The 23,368-nt window shown below is 42.7% G+C and overlaps 1 protein-coding gene across 2 annotated transcripts; it reads left to right on the top strand.

The window, feature by feature from the left end:
• Positions 1-4,980: 4,980 nt before the first annotated feature.
• CHST10 (carbohydrate sulfotransferase 10) lies at positions 4,981-22,863 on the top strand. 2 transcript variants are annotated; one of them, XM_048048117.2, is made up of 6 exons: positions 4,981-5,210; positions 10,053-10,187; positions 12,819-12,916; positions 15,654-15,888; positions 18,571-18,676; positions 20,228-22,863. In XM_048048117.2, the coding sequence occupies exons 2-6, from the start codon at positions 10,076-10,078 to the stop codon at positions 20,763-20,765; spliced, it is 1,089 nt and encodes a 362-aa protein (XP_047904074.1). In that variant the 5' UTR covers positions 4,981-5,210; positions 10,053-10,075; the 3' UTR covers positions 20,766-22,863. The 2 variants fall into 2 exon arrangements, with proteins under 2 accessions (XP_047904074.1, XP_013056692.1); XM_013201238.3 differs by lacking the exon at positions 4,981-5,210 and adding an exon at positions 9,180-9,198.
• Positions 22,864-23,368: the final 505 nt, after the last annotated feature.

Genomic DNA, 23,368 nt, shown 5'->3' with positions numbered 1-23,368 from the left:
GCCTGCACCTTTTCCAAGCTCTCCCTTTCTCTGCTCACACTCCCGTGACCCAAAATTATTCCATGTGTTTCTGCGTGCCCCAAACCTGGCCGGTGCCCAGAGCAGCTCTGCTGCTTTGTGCCTGCCCATGGGGCGCAGCACCACGTAGGCATGAGCAACTTGCACTTGCTGGAGCCAAAATCAGCGCTGTAATGGCAGTGTCACAGCAGCTTCAGCACCTGGAAGTGGGCTGTGCTGGTTTGCCTGATGGTGGATCTGGTTGCTGAGTTTAAGGCTCAGCTGCTTGTCAGTTTGTTAGCCACAGAGAGAAATGAGAGCCGGTGAATGCAGCTGTCTGATTCAGGTCACGGCTAAAGGAGGGGGTTAAGGGAGCGTAGCAGGTTGGTTTGAAGCAGACTAGCTTGTTTTGAATACTAATTGATTCAATCAATGGTTTTAATTTCTCTATTTGGGAAAATACCCATAACTAAGGCTTAAAACTCAATTGTTATTTTGTTATTTCTTCTTTTATTTATTTATTTAAGAATTGATTTATCTTGCTACATTAACATGATAATTTGCTTGTTGGCTGCACTCATATGATGACCTATATAATTAATCTTGAATTATTGGGTTCGAATTTAATTGACATTGATTTGATAATTAAATGTAGTTCTTAGCTACTCTAGGCCAGCCCTGGCAACATGCTAGGCTCATTGATGTTAATAAACCCCACAAAGCTGCTTTCTCTTTCAAATGACCAGCTCAGACTAAAAGTCTTAACAAATCAAGGTAAGCTACATGGTTCAGCTAATGACCTACTTACCTCAGTCTACATTTTTTGTCTCATATTCAGAATGAAATCTAATGGTGTGCAGGTACACAAAGATTTAACAGTTTCCAAGGCACTTATCATGAGATGAATTTTTCTACCCTGAAATTAAAAGTGGACTTAATCTTCAAATGAAAATAAGTCTCATTTGCTGCTCATGGATCTGATCCTGCCCCTGCCAGAGGATTTTGATAGTTATCAGCCCTAAGCTCCCCACTAACACAAACACTTAACTAGCTCAGTCCTTCCTATATACCATCTATTTTAGACATGCACCTTATAGGTGATTCCTTGCTTATATTATTATTATAGAAAAATAATTAAAGAAATATATAATACTTTGCTGTATTACATTACTTATAACACTTCTCATTGGAATTACTGTTTAGACCATACCAGTGAATCCTGCATCTGTACGAGGATGTACACCCTTGCTAGTATTGCAGTATTCCTCGGCCTGATTTTTTTTGGATTTTTTGCTGCAGTGTAATGGCTGTAAACGCCACAAGGTATTCTATCTTTTCTATCTTGCATCAACCAGATCCACATTTAAACTAGCTTGCTTAAGTTCCAGAAAGAGAGTGAAGCTGGTGATGAAGATCACACCCTAATAAATGTACTACATGCCAGAGGCACCATGTCAGACCAGTTGCAAAGCGTGATCAGTCGTGCCTCAGAAGTGCAGCCATGAAGCAGAACAGTAACCTTCCCAATAATGACACCTCACCAGTAATGAAAGGAAAAGCATCTGTTCCTGCTGATTTAAATAAGATTTATTCTTCCCGAGTACTTGATGTGGAACGGGTGACTTGTCTTAGGGTCAGCTTTTATGGAGGCAAAGCATGACTGATCCAAGTAATTGGCATTGGATTAAAATCAGAAATAACAACAAGGAGAGGAGGAAAAAAAATCAGCATAAGGTTAGCAATACGGGCAAGCCTATGCTTTTGCTGAATACCATGAAAATGTCCTCTCCCCCCCTTCAGGTTCAGGTTTAGTGGGTGACATTGGTGGTAGGGGGATGGTTGGACCAGATGTTCTTGGAGGTCTTTTCCAACCTTAATGAATCTGTGATTCAGCAGTGTGCTTAGGCTGGGTGCATACAAATGCAAACTGCAGTGTGGATGGTTGCTTATCTTGTCCAAGCCAGGGTCTTGCTTCAACATGCAGGTATGTTTAAATGCTATTTAGGATTAACTCATACCAAGAGCAGTCAAGAGGATCTGCTGCTGACAGACAGTCATTTCTTAAAATGCTTGAATGTGCCTCTTGCAGCTCAGATGCTCCGTGCCACACCCGGTCTTTCTGACCGGCCAACCTGCAAATACTGAGCTTTTGCAAGTAGGACTCTCCTGGGAGAAACATCAAATCAGCAGTAACATTATACAAGAGTTATTAGGACACAAAAACCTTTCTAACAGCACAAACATTGCAAGTGTTATTAAGATCAATTTTTCCAGCTTAGACCCATGTCCTTGGAGGAATCTGGGTGCATCACTTCCACTGGCTGCAGAGGTATAGAACCATAAAACCATTGAGGTTGGAAAAGCCTTCCAAGATCATCTGGTCCAACCAGCCCCCTAGCACCAATGTCACCCACTAAACCATGTCCCTAAGCACCACGTCCAACCTCTCCTTGAACACCCCCAGGGACGGTGACTCCACCACCTCCCTGGGCAACCCGTCCCAATGCCTGACTGCTCTTTCTCAGAAGAAATGTCTCCTCATTTCCAACCCCTCATTTCCTCATTCTCATTCCCCATTTCCTCCCCTGGCACAACTTGAGGCCATTCCCTCTAGTCCTATCACTAGTTACCTGTGAGAAGAGGCCGACCCCCAGCTCCCCACACCTTCCTTTCAGGTAGTTGGAGAGAACAGTAAGGTCTCCCCTGAGCCTCCTCTTCCCCAGACTAAACAACCCCAGTTCCCTCAGCCGCTCCTCATAGGACTTGTAGTCCAGGCCCTTCACCAGCTTCATGTATCTCTGAGGAAGCTGTGGTCACCCTAGAACTTCCCAGAGAGAGCAGGGTGGCTTTTCACCAGCACAATTGTTTTCCGTGTTGTTTTGATAGTATAAAAAATCTCTAGTATTAAAAAAAATGGACTGAAATGTTGATTTTGCTGCCAATTTAAAGCACTAAACCCCACTACAGTTTAACATTCCTAGTAGCAAGAATCCTGTCGGTCTGGACTAGCGACTGTATAATCCAACTTTACAGTTGCCTATGCGACACATTCTTCAACTTCATCAGACACTTTCAGGGCCAATTACTGAAAACAAAGCTTATTAACTGTGCTTAGTCTGGAAAAAAATGGTTCCTTTTATACAGGATTAATTATTTTACATGTCAGTAACAACATACTTGAGAGGTTAAAATGCTTGGGTTGAGGCTGATAATCTGTCAGAAATTGGTTCTACAGCTGGAGGTTGCTTATTAATGTATCTACGTGGCTGCAGCTGTAGAAAGAAGCAACTTCCAAAGCTGCTAGCCTATGCAAGACTCAGACTGGTGACAGCCACAGACTTCCAATGTGCTTTACCAGCAAGGTAACTTTCACAGTTTCTAGAGGGATGAGGTTGTGGTGTCCCAAGATGCTGGTACAAGCAAACAGTACAGTCAGGCAGAGGACTTGGGTTTCTGGTTAATGTTCTTTGGCCACTGGTTCACAGCGAGATCTGAGTTTCTACAGCTTCGTCGGTGTTTATCTGCCAACAGCGTAGCATTGAAGGCACTGCTGTTGATATATCTGCATTGGCCTGATCTGCTCCAGAGGCTGGCCACAGCATCTGTACCAACAACTTCCTTGGGCTTCCTTGGGCTCTCTTGGCCAGGCTGTAGTGCAGCGCATCATGGTGGTCAAGTCTGGAGAGGCAAGGATTAGAGGGACTAAATCCTGCTCTAGCAGGGAGGACTGCTGCCTCTTGGCCAGAGATATTTAGCAAGGCGTATGGAGTCCTTTGGCTTTTCTGTTTCTTTTATTAATTGGTAACTGGACACAAACAGACAGAAACTTCTCCTACAATTCTGTCTCTTCTGAATTTGTCAGCTCTTGAGCTGTTGATCCTGACCCTACAGCAGGCTTCCCTGTGCTCCTCATAGACCTCAGAGGGTTCAGGGCAAGAAAAAAATCTTCCACTGTAAATCAGTTTCAAGGGGCTGGGTGTTATTTAGGTATTTACTTATTTACACAGTCACACAATTATAAATTTTCTTATGTTCACCACATGAGATTTTACAGGAAAAACAGGGTGAAGTGCCACACAGCATGAACTATGACACTACTGCAGAGGGAGCCAGCTCTGCACAGTGTGGACATCAGATCATTTTACCTGGGAATCAGGGATCCCTCCTCAAAACCTGAAAATCCACTCAGATTTCTCAGTCATGTATTCTTCCTCGTGTGGATTTTGGGTCTCCCGCCTGTCCTGTGAGTCTTCCTGAGGACAGAACATGTTCAGGGAGAAGATACAGAGATGTAAGAGATGAAGGTATGCAGTATGCATTTGTCTGTATGGCTAATTTTGGCTGACCAACAAGACTCTTAAGGATGCCATTTACTCCGACTTTTCATCTGAAAGATGGGGTTTCCGTGTGTCCCTCATTTCGTTTACCAGTTCCCAGCAGACAAATCGATTCTTATGACTGGACAGAGGGGACATGACCGCTTTTGTGCTGGGTCAGATAGCAGGAGCACGTCTCTTGGGGCCTGTCCTTGGTGTCGTGCCATGATTTCACACTGGAAGGTGCATGAGTATCCAAGGAGCACCAAACGAGGTGGCTTTGCTCCGGTACCACCGCTTCCTTCAGAAGGCCTGGCCCCCACGGTGTTTTGATGGCACTCGGGGGTACTGAAGCCCTGCGGGCGCGCAGAGGTCCTATTTTCAGCTGCCTGTTTTGAGACGCGACCGCTAGAGGCGCGTCCAAGACCCTTTCTGAAGACCAGCTTGGTAAATACACGCCAGCCCACCTGCCTGTCGGCTTCAGGGCCCCGGGGACGAGCCCCGACCGCCCTGCGAGCGCCGAAAGCCGGCGGGGCCGAGCCACCAGGCCGCGGCGCCCGGAGCCCGCCGGGGCCAGGCGAGGCGGGGCGAGGCGAGCGGCGCATCCGTCCCTCCCTGCTGCCTCCGCCCCGGGGCGGCCGGGAGCGGCGCTGCGGCTCCTCGGAGCGGGGCCGAGCCGGCCTCCGCCTTCCTCCCCTTCCTCCCCATCCCCGCGGCGGGGCCGGGGCTTGCCGGCGGCGGCGGGAGGAAATGGAGGCGGCGGGGCCGGGCGCAGGAGGAGGAGGAAGAAGAGGAGGCGGCGGCAGGAGCTGAGCGGGGAGGCGCCGCCGCCGCCCGCAGCCGGGCGGGGGGGATGCGGCGGCCGGGGCCGCCTCTCCGGGCCGCCGAGTGAGGCCGGTAAGTCGGGGCCGGGGTTGGGGAGAGGTGGGTGCCCCCCCCCCCCCCCGGCCCGCCGCCCGGGAGGCGATTTTGGGGCGGCGGTGGAGGAGGGGAGGTGTGCGGGGCCGGCTGTGCGCTGCCTGGAGGAGGGAGAGGAGGAGACCCCGCTCCGTGGGCTCGGTGGAGGCTGCCCTCCTCGCCCACCCGGAAAGTTTGCTGCGGTCCAGCCTGCCTTCTGCTGGGGGCCCCGCCGCTGGGCTTGGCTCGCCCCGCGGCAGACCCCAGCCGTGCCCCAGAGCGGGCTCCCCACGCTTTTATCCCTCCCTCGGGGCAGCGAGGGGAGCCCCCAGCGCCGTGCCAGGTGGGGAAGCCACGGTGCAGGGGAGACAGCGAGCACCGTGCACCCCAGCAGCGTGGTGCCCGCCGCGTCGGACCTGCTGTCTGTCAGCCGTGGTGGCACGGGGCCCGCTCCTGAGCACCTCGGCGCGTCCCGGCGTGGAGAAGGTGCCTCGACGGGCCGGCGTCCGGGGAGCTGGCACGCTCCTTGGTGCCCGGCCCGCTCGCGGGTGAGGTGGGTCGTGCAGCTCTCGCGGGGGCTGGTGCTCCTGTGGCGAGTTCGGCTCCTTCCTGCTGCCAGGTGGATCCCGTGCGCTCAGCGAGGGCTCGGCTCGCCAGCAGTAGCTACGAGAACAGACCGTGGGCCTGTTAATGCCAGCAAGGTGGTGGAAAGCCTTCGGGGAGAGTTGGCTGTCAAAAATGCCTGTTACGATGTGCGTTAGAACATCTGACAGCACCCCTCAGTTTATCGAATGAGCAGGTGCTAGGTTTTAGCCTAGATGTTTTTTTTTAAGTATAAGAACTTGTCCAGATCTCTTCAGATAACAGAAAGGAGGCCTCGATGAAAGTGAATTGGGCATCCCAGCTAGCTGCTGTTTGTTCTTCGTTACAAGTTGTGCTTTGGGTTAGAGCATTAGTCACGAGCAAACGGGCGAGCAGTTGGTAGTCGGAGGCTACTGGCGTGCTGCTGTCATTCGCTGTGCATGCAGAGACTGTCCTGCCAGGGAGCCCCTGTCCAGGCAGCAAGAGCTGCAGAGCAGGGGCCTGTGCTTTGATTTTTAAAGTTGTTTAACTCCTCTGCACCTTGTTCTGTCACTCACGTGAAAACCATCAGTCTTCCTCAAAGTCCTAGTGTTTTTTCCAGCTAACGTTACTCCCAGACCGTGGGTCAAGCCCGCCACTCCGCGTCCTGTTCCTTGGTTCATGGCTGTGCATATGTTTGCTATCACGTTTTTGCACGTTGCATGTGCTTTACCGAAACTGGCGTCTGGCTGGTATGAGGGAAGTGTGCCAGCTTGGGTTTGAGCATGTTGCTTGGAGAGGGAAAGACAGAGTAATAGATGCAGAGAGAGTGGATTTTTTTGTGTGTGTTCCTAAAATATGGAATTGCAATTAGACTGAGAACCCTGTGTATTTCCTTGTGAGAAGATGGACTGAGACTTCAGCAGCTCCCTTGCTTTTTCTACCTGCAAGGAAAAAATATTTTAGGCAATAGGAAGTTAAAGTCACATTTAGAAGCCAAAGGAAACAATTAAAGAGGAAAAACAGAAGCTAGTATGTGTTCACTAGAAAATAAGTAACAAGAGGTAAGAGAAAGACAGTAAAATTGGAGGTATAGCAGGAAGTGATTACCGTATGTAAAAATGATAAAGCTATCTTTATTAGGGAAGAAGAAGCTAGAGAACGGGAAACAACATAAATGCCTTCTTTTAGAAATGTTAATGGTCATTGCTTTTAAGTGAGAATAATGACCGAGTTGCTTCTGTATATCATTTTGAATAGTTCTGCTTCTTGAGATAGATGTAGTTTTGTTTAGGGTGCTGGCAGTGAGTACCAGTGCCAGCCATTGTAATTACATTATGATAAATCCTCTGACAACACAGTGAATTTGGTTGTAGATTTGCTGTGTGCGTAAGTCGCTTAATACTTTCCTCTCGGCTCCAACGTCTTGAAGGATAATGATGGTGGTCGTTACGGATGTGTCTGCAGTTCTGTCCCTGTTCTGGTCTCTGAGCCTTGTCCACGAGGTAAATAACGCGGTGCTCTCGAGTGTCTGGAGCACAGGGTCCGGCTGCAGGGTCCTGTGTGTGCTAACTGCTGTCGCTTCTCAGGTCAGAGCGCACTGGAACTGCTCTCCCCATGTCGTTTAGCACAGCTTCTTAGAAACCCAATACATAAACTACATAAGGAGATATAAATCAATATTTCTTACTGAGTGGTGTGTATCCATCATCATTACAAAACTTGGCAGACCGGCAGGGATACTTCGAATGTTGTAGGCCCACTTCTGCCGCTTTTATGTAGAGCAGATGCAGTGGGTTAGACAGGAGGGTCTGTCCCAGACCGTTCGGCACGTCTCTGAAGAGCCAGCAGCTGATGGTTAGAAAGAGATTTTCCTTCTGCAGGCAGAGTGTTCTCTGCAAGCTCCTGTCAATCTGCTGCCTTGAAGATGGGTTAAGTAGTGTTTTGCATGTTGAATGGTTCTCGTGATATTAGTAGAGCTACCCAAAAAGCAAAAATGTCGTTGCTACATTTTGTGCCCCGTCGCCTGATGTCTGCTTTGCATTTCTCTCTTACTTGTTGGAGTCGGTAAATTTTCCAAATCATTGTCATGTCTGAAAGCAAAGGTGGTAAGTTCTAGTGCCTGAACAGGAGACAGCAGATGTTGTGGCACTCTGGAAAAAAGAACCTCTGAGACCTGGTGGTTTCCAGCAAGAATCTTTGGGCAACTTCGGCATTAGTGTAATGGTACAAAGAGAATGACTTTGAAAACGCTTTGCTGAGCTGAGCTGGAAAGAGTCCGTGCTCTAGAACTCCCGTGGGATACGCCCATCCTGGCCAACAACTTTTGATGTTGAAGAATAAAGTGTCCAGGACATTGCATGCTTAGTTGATAACCAGGGAAATGCAGCAAAGAGTGGGAGATGACAATCATCATCCTCATGGAGGTCAAAGCACCGGTAATTGTCCAAAAGACAGTTGATCTGTCTTTTTTACTTAAGTGTGGTGTTTTAAGAAGTTTTTAGAAATGAAATCTTAAAGGAAGGTGGAAATAAAGGGCCTTTCAAATCCAAACTGAAAAATACTGCTCTGAGAAAGTAAAAATAGGCCTGAATGCTGCCAGCCAAGCTAAAAATTGTGAGTTCTGTTTTTGTAATGGGAGATGCTCTGTTCTTTTCCTCCTCTCGCCCATTTCACTTACATCCCTAGGTTCCCAAATCTGTTTTGAACTGCTTGCCTGTCTGCACAGGTTTTCAATGTACCCTGAAGACGTTTCATTTCTGTCAGCTACAATGAGAACCCTTCTTGGAAGCGCTTGCATTGCTCGAAGGCAAAAGCTCCTTGGAAAAGCAATCAGCACCTGTAGCAGCAGTACTGATGTAGCAGGTGGACGCGTTGGAACAATGTCAAAATAGGCTTACTTCTGTTATTTAAGCTTTGTGGGAACGGAAAAGGTGAAACATGAGTATGCAATCAAAAACTTAATACAGATTTTGCTCAGGAGCATTAACTAGCATGATTTTAGCTGGGAATGAATGAGGGCCTCACTTACTGTCTGGCATTTCGCTCCAGTGGCTGTGCAGAAGGTGTGCTCACAAGGCCACGCAGGTGTGCTTATCTTTGAAGCGGTGCATGGTTCCTTTAGGACTGAGTTTGATCCTGGTGCTAGATGTGTGATTTCTATTTATTTTTTTTGTATTTGCGGCTACATGCACAAGTCTCACAAGACTCTTGTAAGAATCTCATTTTATGAGATTTTTGTTTCAAATCCTCTTTGGTGAAGTGTTGTTTTATTATCTGTATCCTCAAAAGGAAAAGTTCACTGACATTTGAACTTTCATCACCTGTGTTCAGCCTCCCAGGTGTCTTATCTCTCCAGCAACAACTGACACAGCAGTGCTTTATTTTTGCAAGATAAATATTCAGGCCTGATAAGCCTCAAGTTTTGGTAGGTAATGATGTTTCCTGTTAGATCTCTATTTTAATTAATTTCTTTTAAAGTTATGTAAGCTTAAATTTTGCAGTGGGGCTTTCATAGATGCTCAGTGTCAGCCCCAGTTCTTCCACAGATGTGTTGCCCATCAGTAGTTGAATATTCAGCAAAAGATGCAGCTTAAAACTATGCATTTGTCTTAATGGCCGGGACTTTATTTTGTAATTGGCTTTCTTTATATTACTTCTTACTTTTTAACAATTAAAAAAAAATAAATTATAAGGGCTATGGTTTCTAAACTCCAGCTAAAAAGTACTGGGAGCACTCCAGCAAACATACAAGCTGTGGGAGGTAGGCCATATACCACGTGCTTTCAATGCTGTGCTGTGTCCTCATCCTCCCTCTGCCTCGATTCAGTTGGTGCCTTTTGGTTCTTTGCACACTAAATCTGCAGTCTGAGTTCTTTGGGTAGCCCTTCCTGCGCTCCTGGGGAGGTCATACCCATGATACTTGCGTGAATTCAGCTACAGGTAGTAGGCACTGCTGCAAGGAACCCCCTTCTGCTGGTTATGTGGATAATGCCTAGCATGATGGAAATCAAAAACTTTCCAGTTGATACTTTACTGGCAAAAAAAGGTGGCAAAACAATAAGAAACATTACTACCTGTAAATGTAGCAGCAGGTTAAGCTTAATAGTACCAGTTTAAAACCCAGCCAAAAGAACAAAAAATAGGAGGTGAAATCTGCTGCTTTTGTTATGTTTTAGGACCCACGTATATAATTACAGATTTGTCATTTTGGTAATGGAAAGTGTTTTTCTGAAGTGGAACAAAAAGAATTAACGTGTCAATCTTTCCTCTTTCTAACAGGAAGCAGCAACTTTATATGGCTCATGTCTGACAACATGCACCACCAGTGGCTGCTGCTAGCTGCATGCTTTTGGGTGATATTCATGTTCATGGTTGCTAGCAAGTTTATCACATTGACTTTTAAAGACCCAGATGGTAAGTTCAAGTTTAATATTTGATGAGAAAGAGAAAACTGAATTAGTGGTTCAAACATATACTCTTTCTGTGCAAAGCAGTTCTCAGCACGTTCTCAGCGCTCTTCTTCAGTAGGATTGAGGACAGAGCAGATAAATTTATAGAAATAGCAGTGCTGATACTCAATTTCTGCTTTTCTTGGTAGTAGTCTGCAGAACTAACAGCGGGTCTTTTTTTTTTCCCTTCATCGTTAAGAACAGAGGGGAACAGGTTTTGCAGTTCTGTCTCGTGAGGCCTACTTTTTCAAAAGTATTCAGTGTCAATATCTTCATCTACTAGGAGGAGAATTTGTGTACAAAACAGCGGTCAAAACTACCTGTTTAAAAACAAAGGAGTTTCTTAGGCATTAGAATCCCTTTCCCATGATACTGGTTTCTGTCCTCTTGTTACTGCTTGTCCTGACACTTAGCCTAGCTACTTTTACCCTGCTTCTTGCATTCAGTTTTATCCTCTGCTGTTTGACTGACACACAGCTTATAGGCTTTTCCTTAGCATAAGTAGCCCAGCTGGTGTTAAGCTGGAGAGGAATTTAAGCCATTTGATGACACCACACAGTGTGTTACAGCTTTCTGTCTATTGAGGAGCTTCTGTTAGGGGAAAAAAAAAAAAGTCCTGCAGGGAGTTTATGGTGAGGGTGATGAGACAGGCTACATAGAGTCCTGAGGGATCTGTACTTCAGCATCTTCCGAAGATATGCCAAAAATGTGCAATTTTTGAAGCACTAGGATTACTCATGTCATTTGTTTCATTGACTTGATAGCAGATAAACATGCTAGGTGTACCTTTTAAAATAGCATACCTCTGTGTGAAGATCTATTCAGCAGGTCTTACAGATGAGAACTGTGGGCTAACTTTATGGATTTCCTCACTCCTGGCTGTGCTTGAGCCTTAGTACATCTGCAAACAAGCCAGTCGTATGTTATGTAGTTAAATGTTCCAGCATGTCATGTGGTATCAACTCTTGTTTCTGAGCTTAGATATTCTTGGAGTAGTTATTTCCACCAGAAGTTGTCAGGGGAGCTAAAATGTACATAAAAAAAATTACTAGAGTACACCCTTTGCATTTTTTATGCTTTTTATTATCTGTCTTGCCATTTTTATGCTTTTATTATCTTGTCTTGCCATTTTTCATCTTTTTCATCTGTGCTGAATCCTCCTTCCTCTTTGAACAGCTCTCTGAGCAGAGACTTCTTAAGCTCCAGTCCTGCAAGGGCATGACTGTGGTTAAGCGTATGTATGGAGATAGCAGCATTTGTATTGGGACTGGTGAAGGGAAGTAAAGTGAATATACCAACAGAGTTTTGGAGGAAGTCTGAACAGGATGGCCAGGTCTGGAGGAACTCATAGGCTGAATACAATGTGGCTTGTCAGAAATTTTCCTTATTTGAACATGTCTGCTTAGGAGCTAGAACAAAATCACAGGATATTATGAAGTAAGTCTGTGCATCCAAGCATTGGATACTAACCTTGCTTTCAGTTTTAACTTGCTTTTTTATCTGTGTCCTTAGTTAAAATCCAGCGTAGGCACACTTGAGTACTCCCTTAAAAAAGGGACATAGTGCATATTTTCTTGAGCATAAAACTGTAAGCCATCATAGATGCAGCTGAAGAAACTTTATTCATAAAAGAACAAGCTATATGAAGGGAAAAGAAGTCTAGTATGGATAGAAATAAATTTTGAGAGAGAGATCATGTTCTTCTCCTTTGTGGTTAGGGAAAGCAGCTTCAAATTATTTTTGATCTCTCTGCGCTGTGTGAAATAAAGCTACGGTCTTCTGTTATTTTTTGGTTTCCCTGTAGCATCCCAACTGCAAAAGATGCAAGAGGTTTTTTCTTTACATACTTTAATTTGGTCTCAAACTATTAGCTGCTCTAAAATAATTTAAAAAGAACCAGGGTATTATCTGAATTGTTTTTTTCTTTGTGGGAGTCTCTAAGGAAGGCCATCATCCAGTAATAAATGAAAAAGGGATCTTGTATTCTTAAGTGCTGGCTAGAGGTATCACTTAGAGCACCAAGGAAATTAAAGATGCTCCTTAATGATGCTTTTTTGTTGTTGTTAATGTCTAAGAGTTTACAATAGATGAAACATACCTACTGATACAGGGGTGAGGAGAGCCCAAACCTGGTAAATTACAATTTTTTATTTGCATGTGCTGCAGGAAGCCTAGTGGAAAAATAAAAATCTCGTACTGTCACGTCCATACAGTTGTTCATCTACCAAAGAATATTAAATTATCATATATTGGCACTTAAAACATATCCAAAACAAATTATTTTTTCCTGGTATTTGGGTTTATGATTTCTGTTTCTCTGTATGCAGTTTGCTTTAAATAGACCAAAATAAAATACAATGGTCATGTTTCTTTGATGAAACTAAATTAAAGTTGCATCGAAAACTCCCATAGAGCACATACTTTAAAATATTCATAGCCTGTCTCATGTCTTCTCTAGTACCTTCCCGTTTGGAAACAAATCCTAATGTTTTGTATGCTTAGTGCAGAAAGTGTTGTTCCATTGTGTTAGCTGTAAAACAGAAGCAGTTCCCCCTCCCCTCTCTCTGTAATGCTCTTCTCTCTCCTCCTTCTTTAGGCTATGGTGCCAAGCAAGAGCCATTAATACTGACAGCTGTGACAAAAGTGGAGGAGGCACACAAGCCAGAGGAAGAACGTTGGCCTGAAGAATTCCAGGTGCATACCGTTGAGATAAGGGCTGCATGTATAAGGAGTGGGAGAAAAGAAGGATTAAGTAAGGGCTTCCTGTGGTTAAAGGAATTGCTAGTCAGGAATTATTCAGACTGTTCTATTTACATAGAACCAACAGAATTCATTTCAGCTTCACAAAGCTAGTTTCTTATGGTGACTTTCAATCTTGTTTTGTCAGAATGATTCAACTTAATGTGTTTCCATTTCTAGGAGAAAATAGTTACGCTGCTACTTTATCAAGTCAGGACGATTATTTTTTGCTAGCCTTTCATATATAATGGCCCAATCTTGGGTTGCCTGTAGTCTGCCTTGTTACAGCCATCAAGTTTGTGGTTCTTGAGGGAAAGCCTGTGTCTTGCCTCTTCTTTTAGTTCCTTTTGGTTCTTTGCCCAATCTCTCTGATTCTTTTTAACAGACTCCACTTCTTCTTCATGTTTTGCACTTCACATCTCAGAGTTTGTCCAAAGTAGAACATGGCTACAATAGCGTTCAGTACAAATTGATCCAGGTGCACAATTCTGTGCTTTCAGAAATAAAGCAGAACAAATGTCATATGTGCTAACTCACAAGGAAACTCTGAAAATTCTGTATGCAATTGTGAACTAGTTGCATGGAGGGCTAAGGCCAATTTATTTTTGCTGTTGATTAAATAAGTAACTAAGGTTTAGAGTATTTTTGTAATGTAGCATGAAAGATGCTACAAAGATGCTCTCTCTATAAGCATGGCATTTTTTGTTTTCTTACTTGAAAAAAAATGAAACATAAGTTATCCTCAAAAACATTTGGGAGAAAGATCTGCCAGCTTTTCAACTGAAAAAAGCCTATGTAGCAAGTTTTAATATCTTCCTTTACTTGAATGGAAGAGGATAATAAGGTTTCTGGATCCAAAACTATTCCCTCTTGACTTCCTGACAGCATGAAACATAGAACAATAATACTAATTCTGGTCATATGGAAAAGGAATTGCTTTGACAGATAAGCAATCTGTCAGGCTGTCCAGATTACGTCCTGAGCAGGGAATATCGGGGAGGAGTAGCAAACAAAAAGCAGGATAAGATATTTCTTTTTCTTATGAAGAATTGGGACAAAAAGTAAAATCATCCCTTTTTCATGTGTTGCTTGGACACTGTATCTAAAGGACTGTTTTTATGAAGACATGAATGACAAAGCTTGGATATAATGACTTGGTCAAATGCTTCTTAAATTTACCTGGGTAACAATGAAGTTCCCACAGCACAGTGAACGTCTGGGAGTTATTTGTGAAAATGAGACAGGAAAAAATTATTTTACAGTATATCTTTTTAACATCATACTTGCTGCAAAAGGTAGTGGCATTTAAGTAAGGAAGTTATGAAAGTGAAGAACAGTTTGACACCATAATGTGCTGTGCTATGCCAAAACTGTAAGTGAATTTTCCTTGTGTGTTAAATTTTGGCCCGTTTCTAAATGCTCATTCTCTCCAGCTGGCAAATTAGGTCAAAGCAAAAGTAGATTTTTTTTACCCCTTCCTACTCACATGGAAGCACAAGAAAGCTAGAAAATTCACATTTAGCAAAGTTCATGAAACCAGTATTCTCCAACTTTGAGAGGAGCAATGTGGAAAAAAAGAAAACAGGTAACTTGAACCAAGTTGCTGAATGTCTGTAACGTTTGCTCTCTTTGCATGGCTTATCTGAGTAAAATTCAGCTAACTTCACTCATCTATTAAAGATGCTATACTCGTGCTTAAAGATGAGTCGGTGCAACTGACAGACTTTAAAAGAGTACTATCTGGGTAGTTGGTTTGTTTTTCTGTGCTCAAATAGGGTTTAAAACAAACAAAGAAACAACACTTCCACCCCCGCGCACACACAAAAAAGGAAACCACATTATTGACAGTGTACGTTCTGTTTTTCTGAAGACAATTTTAACTCCCTCCTTTACCAGATCCAATTCTGTAAATCAGGTAGTGGAAAGTGAAGATTTTTTTCAACATAAATTTTGAATTTCACATCATATGTTAATCAAACAAGTTTATTCCTCCTCTCTCCCTATTAACTGTGAGGCAGAGGGGTTGTGGTTGTAATCACAATTCCTGTCTTAGTCTCAAAAAAGTGGGGTGTGTCAAACAGGTCATCCATTTTGGGGTAAGTGGAATGCTGCGTGTTTTTTGCATTTGCCACAGTAAGTGCTGATGCTTGTTGTGTGAATTTTTGTCCACTTAATTTTGTTGCAGGTTGGGTGAGTGAAAACCCTGGATGCCTGCAGATGCTAGAAAACAACACAGAACTTTTATCCTAAACGCTTCTGTCCCAGACGGAAGGGTTAGCTGCCTGAAGCCCCACCTCCTCAGAGATTAAAGCATAATTTCTGTGGAAAGTAACGGTTCTGCCTACTTGTACCAACCCCTTAGAAGTTTTCTTTCTTTCTGTTGAAACTTTGGGGGAGTTCCAGTCTTTGGTCAAGGCAAAGACTGGAATAAGGCCCAGCTGCTCTGCGAAGAACTTTAAGTTGTATGGAAAAGCTCTTACTACTTCCCACTACTATTTAGTGGCTTATTTGTACCAATATCTACAGCAGCAGCACAGGAGGGAAACAGTGCTACTCCTTCAGTTAATAGCCAGCCATGTTTTATTATGAGCCTGGGAGTCATTAAGATGCATAGTTTGGAGATTTTTATGCCTTAGAATTTGATCTGAAAACTAAACTTCTGCACTCTTTTTTCTTTCTCTATTTTATAAAGCCAACTGGAAAAGCTTTTACTGGAAATCTGATACGCCAACCCCTGGTTCATATGGAAAGGCTTGAGCTTCTCCGGAATGTCTGCAGAGACGCTGCATTGAGAAATCTCTCTCACACTGCAGTTTCCAAATTCGTCTTGGACCGAATATTTGTGTGTGACAAGCACAAGATCCTGTTTTGTCAGACACCGAAAGTGGGCAACACTCAGTGGAAAAAAGTCTTGATCGTTTTAAATGGTATCTACTCAGCTGTGGGTGTGTGGGTTTCTCTGCGGAGGAGGAAGGAGCAGAATTGGTCCAACTGGGACAAGATTAAAATGGATTCTTTCTGCTTTTCTGTACACTGATACTTGATTTTTAGCTGCTCATTCTTCACAGTTGCTTCTAGCCCTTTCAAAACATCTCTTAAAGAAAATAAACCTGCTCTTTCTGTGGAAAAAAATTGTTATTGTTTGGCTCAAAAGTGTTTTGAGTCATAAGAGAGTACTCATATGCATGTGGTAGGTAGAATGGTTGTATTAGAAGGGGTGGTACTAATTTAAAGAATGTGAAATAAGTAAATTAAAGGTATCACAATTCCCTAAGCAATAATAATACAAAGTCTCAGACTTGAACCTGCCAACTTATAACTGTAGTTTATTTAGGCACGAGGAAAGCTAGTTAAAATTGAGCAGCCACTTTAGGTCTGTAGTGCTGAAATCCTATGTATGTGTAATCACTGAGCCATCATATGAGTTAGGAGACTGACGTGTTTAAGGATATGATGTTGTCGGCATAGGTATGTTATGAAAGACTGAAAGAAGGGGTAAAGGGACTGGTGTGTTTGAACAGCAATCTGTGAGGTGATTACTCTATCTGCCTGCAGCCTAGCACACTCTTCTGGTAGCATGGCGTGCCAATACAAATAACTCATTTCCTCAGGGTTTTCTACTGCGCCACTGTGTGCACACAAGCTTAAAGTGATCATATTTAACATAACGCACCATTTTTTGACGTAGGAGATCATCTTGCTTGTCTGTGCACCAGGGCTGCAACCTTCCTACGTATAGTCAGGTCGGTTGGGGCCCTTCTGTGGTTTTGCAGGTGGCATAGCTCAGCAAGATGTGGGTAAAACCTGAACACAGTAAACACATCTTGTTACGAGAACCCCAAGAACAGCCACCTCTGCGCTTACGTTCTTGTATATACCTTGTGTGGGGTAGTTCACACATCAAGGAGGAAATAGTCACAAACTGGCAAAGGAGCTGTGTCCCTCGGGATAACTTTTGTAGTAAGGAGTATGTCTCTAGAGACTTGAATATTAATTTCAATCTTGATACATGGGTTGGAGCTGAAAATCCAGAAGTATGGATGCACATAGGTATACACACGTATCTTAAATGCCTATGAAAGCCACACTTGAAGAAAATACTTAGTATGAAATTAGTATGAGTACATTAGAAGTACTTACTCTTACTGGAATTTAACAAAGGTAACATGCAAAGAATTGCTTAGGACAGATAGGTGTTTTTAGCTGTGTTCAGTGGAGGATAACTCATGTCTTACCAGCAGGATGCCTTTCACCTTGAGGTTCCTGGTTCTGGCATATTGGATAGTGATAGAAAATTGTTTCTGTGTAAACACTGGTTTCTTCTGCCTTGAGCTTCCAGTGCGCTAGTATCTGCTGATGAAGACTACTGCTGCAATTGTTCAGACTTTTTCCTCTTTGGGTAGTTTTTCCACAGACAGAATTGATACTTGATGGGGAATGCTTTGCATCCAAAAAATGGTATTTTGAGGTTCAGGATGGAGAAACGCATCTGTGGCACTGTGGGGAAGCTAATTCTGATACTGCTCGTACTGAACCTCAGCTCTGGATGAGTATAAGCGTTCAGTTTCTGAGGATGTCTAATCTGACATCTGTTGTGCACATGTAATTCCCCTAGAGTACCAAAAAATATAATTAGAAAAATGTAATAAAATACTGCCCCCTCCTCCACCCCCAATTAGAAAACTGAGAATCTGAGTGGTGTGGATTATTCACTGCAGTTCTGACTACCCCTAAGATTTTTATTGAAACTTTAATTATCTGTATTACGCCTGCGGTAGGAGTATTGGAACAGAGAATGCCATAGAGGCTTTTACCTGAAGAGCTTGTTTTGTTTCAGCCTGTTCTCGCTGCAGGTTTGTACTCTGAATTGGTGCTGTTGTCTGAAGGCTTATTTCTGATGCCAAGCATCCACATGAGATACTTCTCAAGGTCATAATAACTTCAAGGATCAGGATCTTAAAATTAATGCATTAGAATTTAGTGACGTTATTTTTCTTGTCAGCTTATGTGTTTGAAAAAAATGAGTATCTGGAGGCTTTCTGTTGTTAATTTTGGTGCTTTTTAATCTGTGTAATATTGTATGATTGGAATTTTTGTTTGAGTACAGTGTAGTCATTAAAGGAACTTCATGGATCCTGACAGCAAAGTGCTTTTGTGTTGACACAGTTCCAAAAGCAGCCCACAGCATTTATTTTTTGCTGGTGGTGGAAACTGAGCCAAAAATCCAGTTCCTTCTTTGGAGTTAATTCTCAAAGTCTTACTCTGTTTTGTACGTGTGGGCAGAGGGAAAGGGTGGGGGGACAGTGAGGTGGGGGGCTCTAGGCTTAGGTATAATTGCTGATGAAATATTTGTAACATGTGTTTCTGAGGGTTTTCAAGCCATGTGGTCTTGGATCTTTATGTCACATGCCCCTAAGAATTTTAACAGTTTTCAGCTTTGCAGTCAGAATCTCTTATCATTTAACAGTTTTAAATATAGTAACCATAAACACTAAAAATACAGGAAACAGATAAACCAAAGAGCTGTCTGCCAAAGGCATGCTTGCTTGTGCTCACTCTTTTTCCCCCTCCCTTGAAATACTCTTGCTCTCTCTTTTCAATTTGTCTAGGAGCATATTCTTCCATAGAAGACATCCCAGAAAATATTGTACACGATCATGAGAAGAATGGCCTTCCACGCTTGTCCTCCTTCAGTGACTCTGAAATTAAAAAACGGTAAGAGCTGGCTTCCCAGGGAGGTGGCAGGGATTTGGATTCATAGGTGGGATGAACAGTCACTAGGACAGTTAAGTCCACACATGGAATTGAGGACAACGGGGTTTCTGTTCTGCCACTTGTATTTTTCTTTTTATCCCCTTAAATGTTACTGGAACGACCTCGCTACTGGCTTTGAAGGGGAACACCGACGTTGTTGTTGATGTAGTTAAGCAATCCAACCAACTCCCTCTGGATATAGAGTGTCTGTAGTTCAGCACGTACCTACTTGTTGCTTAATTCACCTTCAGAGGGGGGAAGGTTTAGTGAGAAGTTCCACCCCGAACACTTGTAGAGCAAATCTTGGCTCTTAACATGTAGGATTGTCATTGCAGTCAGATTCGCTTGCCAGAACTGAGCTGGATAGGTTTAAAAAGTTACTGCTCCTTAGCCTGAGAGTATTGTCCTTTCAGCTGAAACATTTTATCTTCCTTTTTGAGTGCTTGTAGCTCTTCTCAGAGCAGAAAAAATACTTCTCTGCAGTAGAACCTTCTAAATTATTTTGGCTAGATTTTTGACTCTGTCTACTCTCATCGCTAGTAGAGCCTTTTCCATAAATAATCCCCACAGGGTGTTACAGCATGGAGAGAACAGGAAGCAAGTTGACAGTGGACACTTGTAAGGTTGTGCTTGCATGGTTGTTGTGTATATTGAGCCATTCTGAAGAGTTAGCACCTTCTGCATGAGGTGTCAGCTATCATTAGAGCTCCGTGGTGTTGATGATCTTGTGTTGTTGATCTAGTTTGCTCACCTCTACTCTTGCCTGGTTAGGATTAAGTCAGGAGAACTTGAAGATTGAGTCGAGTGCCTGTTGCGGCTGGAAAGTGTCCCTTCACTTACTTCAGCGAGGACTGCGCTTTAAATCTTCTTGCCCTGCTATTTACTGAAATGAACTTCTGGTTTTGGTTTACTCCTACAGATAATCTCTGATTACAGAATCTTACAGTTCAGTGGCATCACAACAAAATGTGAAATTCTGTTGAAAACTGTTGTTCTCATTAAAATAATGTTCTCAGACATTATTGAAATCATGATGAAACTTCAAATATATTTTTGTTTTACTGAAGCAGTGATTTGTCTAACTACCTGCCATTGAAAAATATAACCCTCTGTTGCATTTAGCTGCAGAATCACTTTTTCTATGACATTGTGTGTATTTTGCTTTTCATTTTGAGCTTAATCTCATGACATTAAATACCTTGAATTCAGAGCTTTCAGCATCACAGAAGGTTTGGTCTCCTGTTTATATGGGTTGAGATAAACTTAGCTCCCCCAGTTTGAATAAAACATGAAAACTAGGAAGCACTGTTTACACTTTGTACTGTATACAAAAACTGTTAGTTAAAAATACAGAAGTCCTATCGGTTATATTGTTGATTGACTGTGCAAGTGGTATAAGATTTATATTGCGTTCTCTGTGGTCAGGGTTTACATATGGTTTATAAGTCATTGTTAAACACTTACATTTCTTTAATTACTCGATTTCTGATTTTTTTTTCTTCCTCTCTTTAGACTGAATTTATACTTCAAGTTTTTTATCGTTAGAGATCCATTTGAAAGACTTATCTCTGCATTTAAAGACAAATTTGTGCACAATCCTCGTTTTGAACCTTGGTACCGGCATGAAATTGCTCCTGGCATCATTCGTAAGTACAGAAAGAATCGCACAGAGACCAAAGGGCTGCAGTTCGAGGATTTTGTGCGCTATCTGGGTGACCCTAATCACCGCTGGCTGGACGTTCAGTTTGGCGATCACATCATTCACTGGGTAACATACGTGGAACTTTGTGCCCCCTGTGAAATTACGTACAGTGTGATTGGACACCATGAAACCCTGGAGGACGATGCTCCATACATCTTGAAAGCAGCTGGCATAGACCATCTGGTGTCGTACCCCACGATCCCACCAGGCATCACAGTGTACAACAGAACAAAAGTAGAGCGGTATTTTTCAGGAATTAGCAAGAGGGACATAAGACGCCTCTACGCTCGCTTTGAAGGTGATTTTAAACTCTTTGGTTATCGGGAGCCAGATTTCTTGCTTAACTGACACCTGGGATAAGCTCCGGAGAAGCGTCTAATGGATTAATCTAAACCTGGGTGAATACCAGCTGCAACACTGATAGAGCTGAGAATGACCATTTTGTTTTCTAGCTTTTTGATGTTGCTCCATTTTTCAGTGAGATATTTGTCATATGAAAAATTAGGGGCTTATAGTTGTTGTTTACTGACCATATTTTCAATATGTGACATTGCAATCTGTTAGGAATGAAGTCTGTTATCTAAAATACAGAATTCTACTTCTCCCCTCTTTTCCTCCAGGAAAAAAAAAAAAAAGAGGAAGATTGAATGGGTGATGATCTTCCCCCTCCCTCTACCAGAGAGAATGCAATTTAAAAAATGTTGCGAAGTATTTATAAAGATGGCAATTTCACTGTAGGTAACTCTGACATGTGGGTGAACTTGATGATTCATGCTCATGAGAAAGGCATGTAGTCCCATGAGCTATGAAAATTAAAGGCCAGTACAGGACTAAAAATTGATTGAATGCTTTACAAGTAAAATCATCTAGGTTCTGTCATGTGGCTGCTATAATAATAGTAATGCTGATCTAATCCCATTTTTGTTTGTCACAAAATGAACCGAATTTGACTGAAGCTTCAGAACTGTTCAAAAAGGGGCTGGTTGCATAGCCAGTTGTCTTTGTATTTTTGTCAAGTGTTTACTGTACTTACTACTGGTCTGATGAGTCTCATAATTCTACTTTTGATTTTCAAAGTACTGTTTAAATCCCAGCTGTGTAAATTATCTGAGAACACCAGATGCAAGTGGAGCATAGAAGAAAAACAAAACTGTTAAGGAAACTTTAGGGAAAATTAATTTAAAATAAAGAATTAATTGTATTTGTGGGAGTACATACAGAAATCGAAGATGATTTCTAAATATCACAGGCTTTAACTTATTTTGTCTTCTAACAGTTAAGATTAATAAGAAAGCCACAAAAGCAGGATACCCTGTAAAAGAGCTGCTAGAGTTACTTGGATTAATGATCCACCTTTTTCTCATATCCGGCCTTCCTCAGTGTTCAGTACCTTAGAGAACAGATAATTTCTTTCTGAAAACTCATCTCCCTACTGCTGAAGGAGGCAGGATTTGAATCCTTGTTTTTTTTCCAATGATTCACTGTCGTGGTGTCCTGGGTTAAAAATGCCCAACACTTGTGTTACTGATAGGTGCAGTGGCAACTTGCCAGGAGTTTGAGTGTCACTGAAATTTCTGTACACATTTTATACATAAAAAAAAAAAAAAGACGAAAACCAGACCTGTATGAATGCAGCCATAATATTTGCCTGTGCTTGCACTGTGTCTGGTAAAGAGAAGTCTTGTGTTTGAGTTCACCAGCAATAAAAATTACTGTGCTGCCGCCTCATCCTGCAGTACGTGGGAGGGACCACATACCTGAATTACAGGCACTGGTCTGTCACGAGTGTGCACGTGAGCTTTTGTTTCAAAAATCTTGGTCCTAAAGGATTACTTTTCAGACCAGTATAACATTGCAGGCTAGAAAAGCTAGTGGTGGTCAGTGCTGGGGAATCTGCTCTTGAATCCAGCCACAGTATGTTTTCGATAGCTCCCTCTGTCAACACGAGGAAGCATCCTGCACTTGTGGAAAAGGAAGGCTGTGGCAAACTGATGTGCTCTGCTATCCACAAAAACGAAGCCATGTTGTAGCTGGAAGTGAGTTCAGAGACATCTCGACAGACTAATTGAAATAAGGGAGACTCACTGACCGAGCATCATTAGCAAGAGAATAGTCCAAGGTGGCATAACCGGAAGGTGAGATTTTCTTGTTTTATTTTTTGAAAAAGAAGCAGCAGCTACAGTGCCCTAACTTGTTAGTTCTTAACCAATGATAAAAAGATGTTAACAGCTCCAGGTTTCTTTGTGTTTTTCTTAATACAGGAGCTTAGCAAAATGTATTGTTAAATGCATTTTGGAGCTAATGAGCTGATTGATTACCTCTCTGCCGATTTAAAATGTAACAGTGTGAATAATGTATAGTGAATTCAGGCCTTAAAGTTTAATTCTAATAAAGATAAAAGTAGAATTGTTTTCCTCTGAAAGCATAAGCTACTGATCACACAGAACACAGTTGTATCTGGTTTTATTTTCTTTGGTAAGTTACCTAATGTATCAGTTGCTTAAAAATTGCAGGTGGAAAGTGCTAGGTAAGTATTAAGTCACTTTTTTTTCTAATGACTTTTTCTGAGTTGAGTTCTCTGGGGCCTCTGACAGCAAATGTGGCAGAGCTCCATATGATGCAGCGAGCTCTGGCAAAATGTCCTGTGCACTGCTCCCCCCGGATCTGTGCTTCTTTGCTTTTCAGGCTGGCTCTGGCATGCTCCTTTTCTTCAATTCAGACATGAACTTTCTCCTTTCCGTGGTACCCTCCCAAGCTATATTTTATTTCTGGAAGCAGTTGTGGGTTTGTGGGTTTTTTTTTCTCATGTGGCTGAAGTGATTAGTCAGGTTTGGTGCAGGTCAGGGTGGAAGTTCTTGCCGTGCTAGTTATGATGAATTAAATGCTTGCATTTTGTTTCAACTTAATTGGACTTTCTTCAAGACTTACAAATTTAGTCCCAGTGGCATGTA

The sequence above is a fragment of the Anser cygnoides genome, chromosome 1, assembly GCF_040182565.1.
Source record: "Anser cygnoides isolate HZ-2024a breed goose chromosome 1, Taihu_goose_T2T_genome, whole genome shotgun sequence".
NCBI classification, from domain to species: domain Eukaryota; kingdom Metazoa; phylum Chordata; class Aves; order Anseriformes; family Anatidae; genus Anser; species Anser cygnoides.
This window is presented reverse-complemented; position numbering and strand designations above follow the sequence as displayed.

Excerpts from the sequence above, each read along its gene's own strand:
- CHST10 (XM_048048117.2), top strand. The coding sequence starts at position 10,076 with ATGTCTGACAACATGCACCACCAGTGGCTGCTGCTAGCTGCATGCTTT. Across the intron at positions 12,917-15,653 it reads GTTGGCCTGAAGAATTCCAG|CCAACTGGAAAAGCTTTTAC; the intron begins GTGCATACCGTT and ends TATTTTATAAAG. Across the intron at positions 18,677-20,227 it reads GACTCTGAAATTAAAAAACG|ACTGAATTTATACTTCAAGT; the intron begins GTAAGAGCTGGC and ends TCCTCTCTTTAG.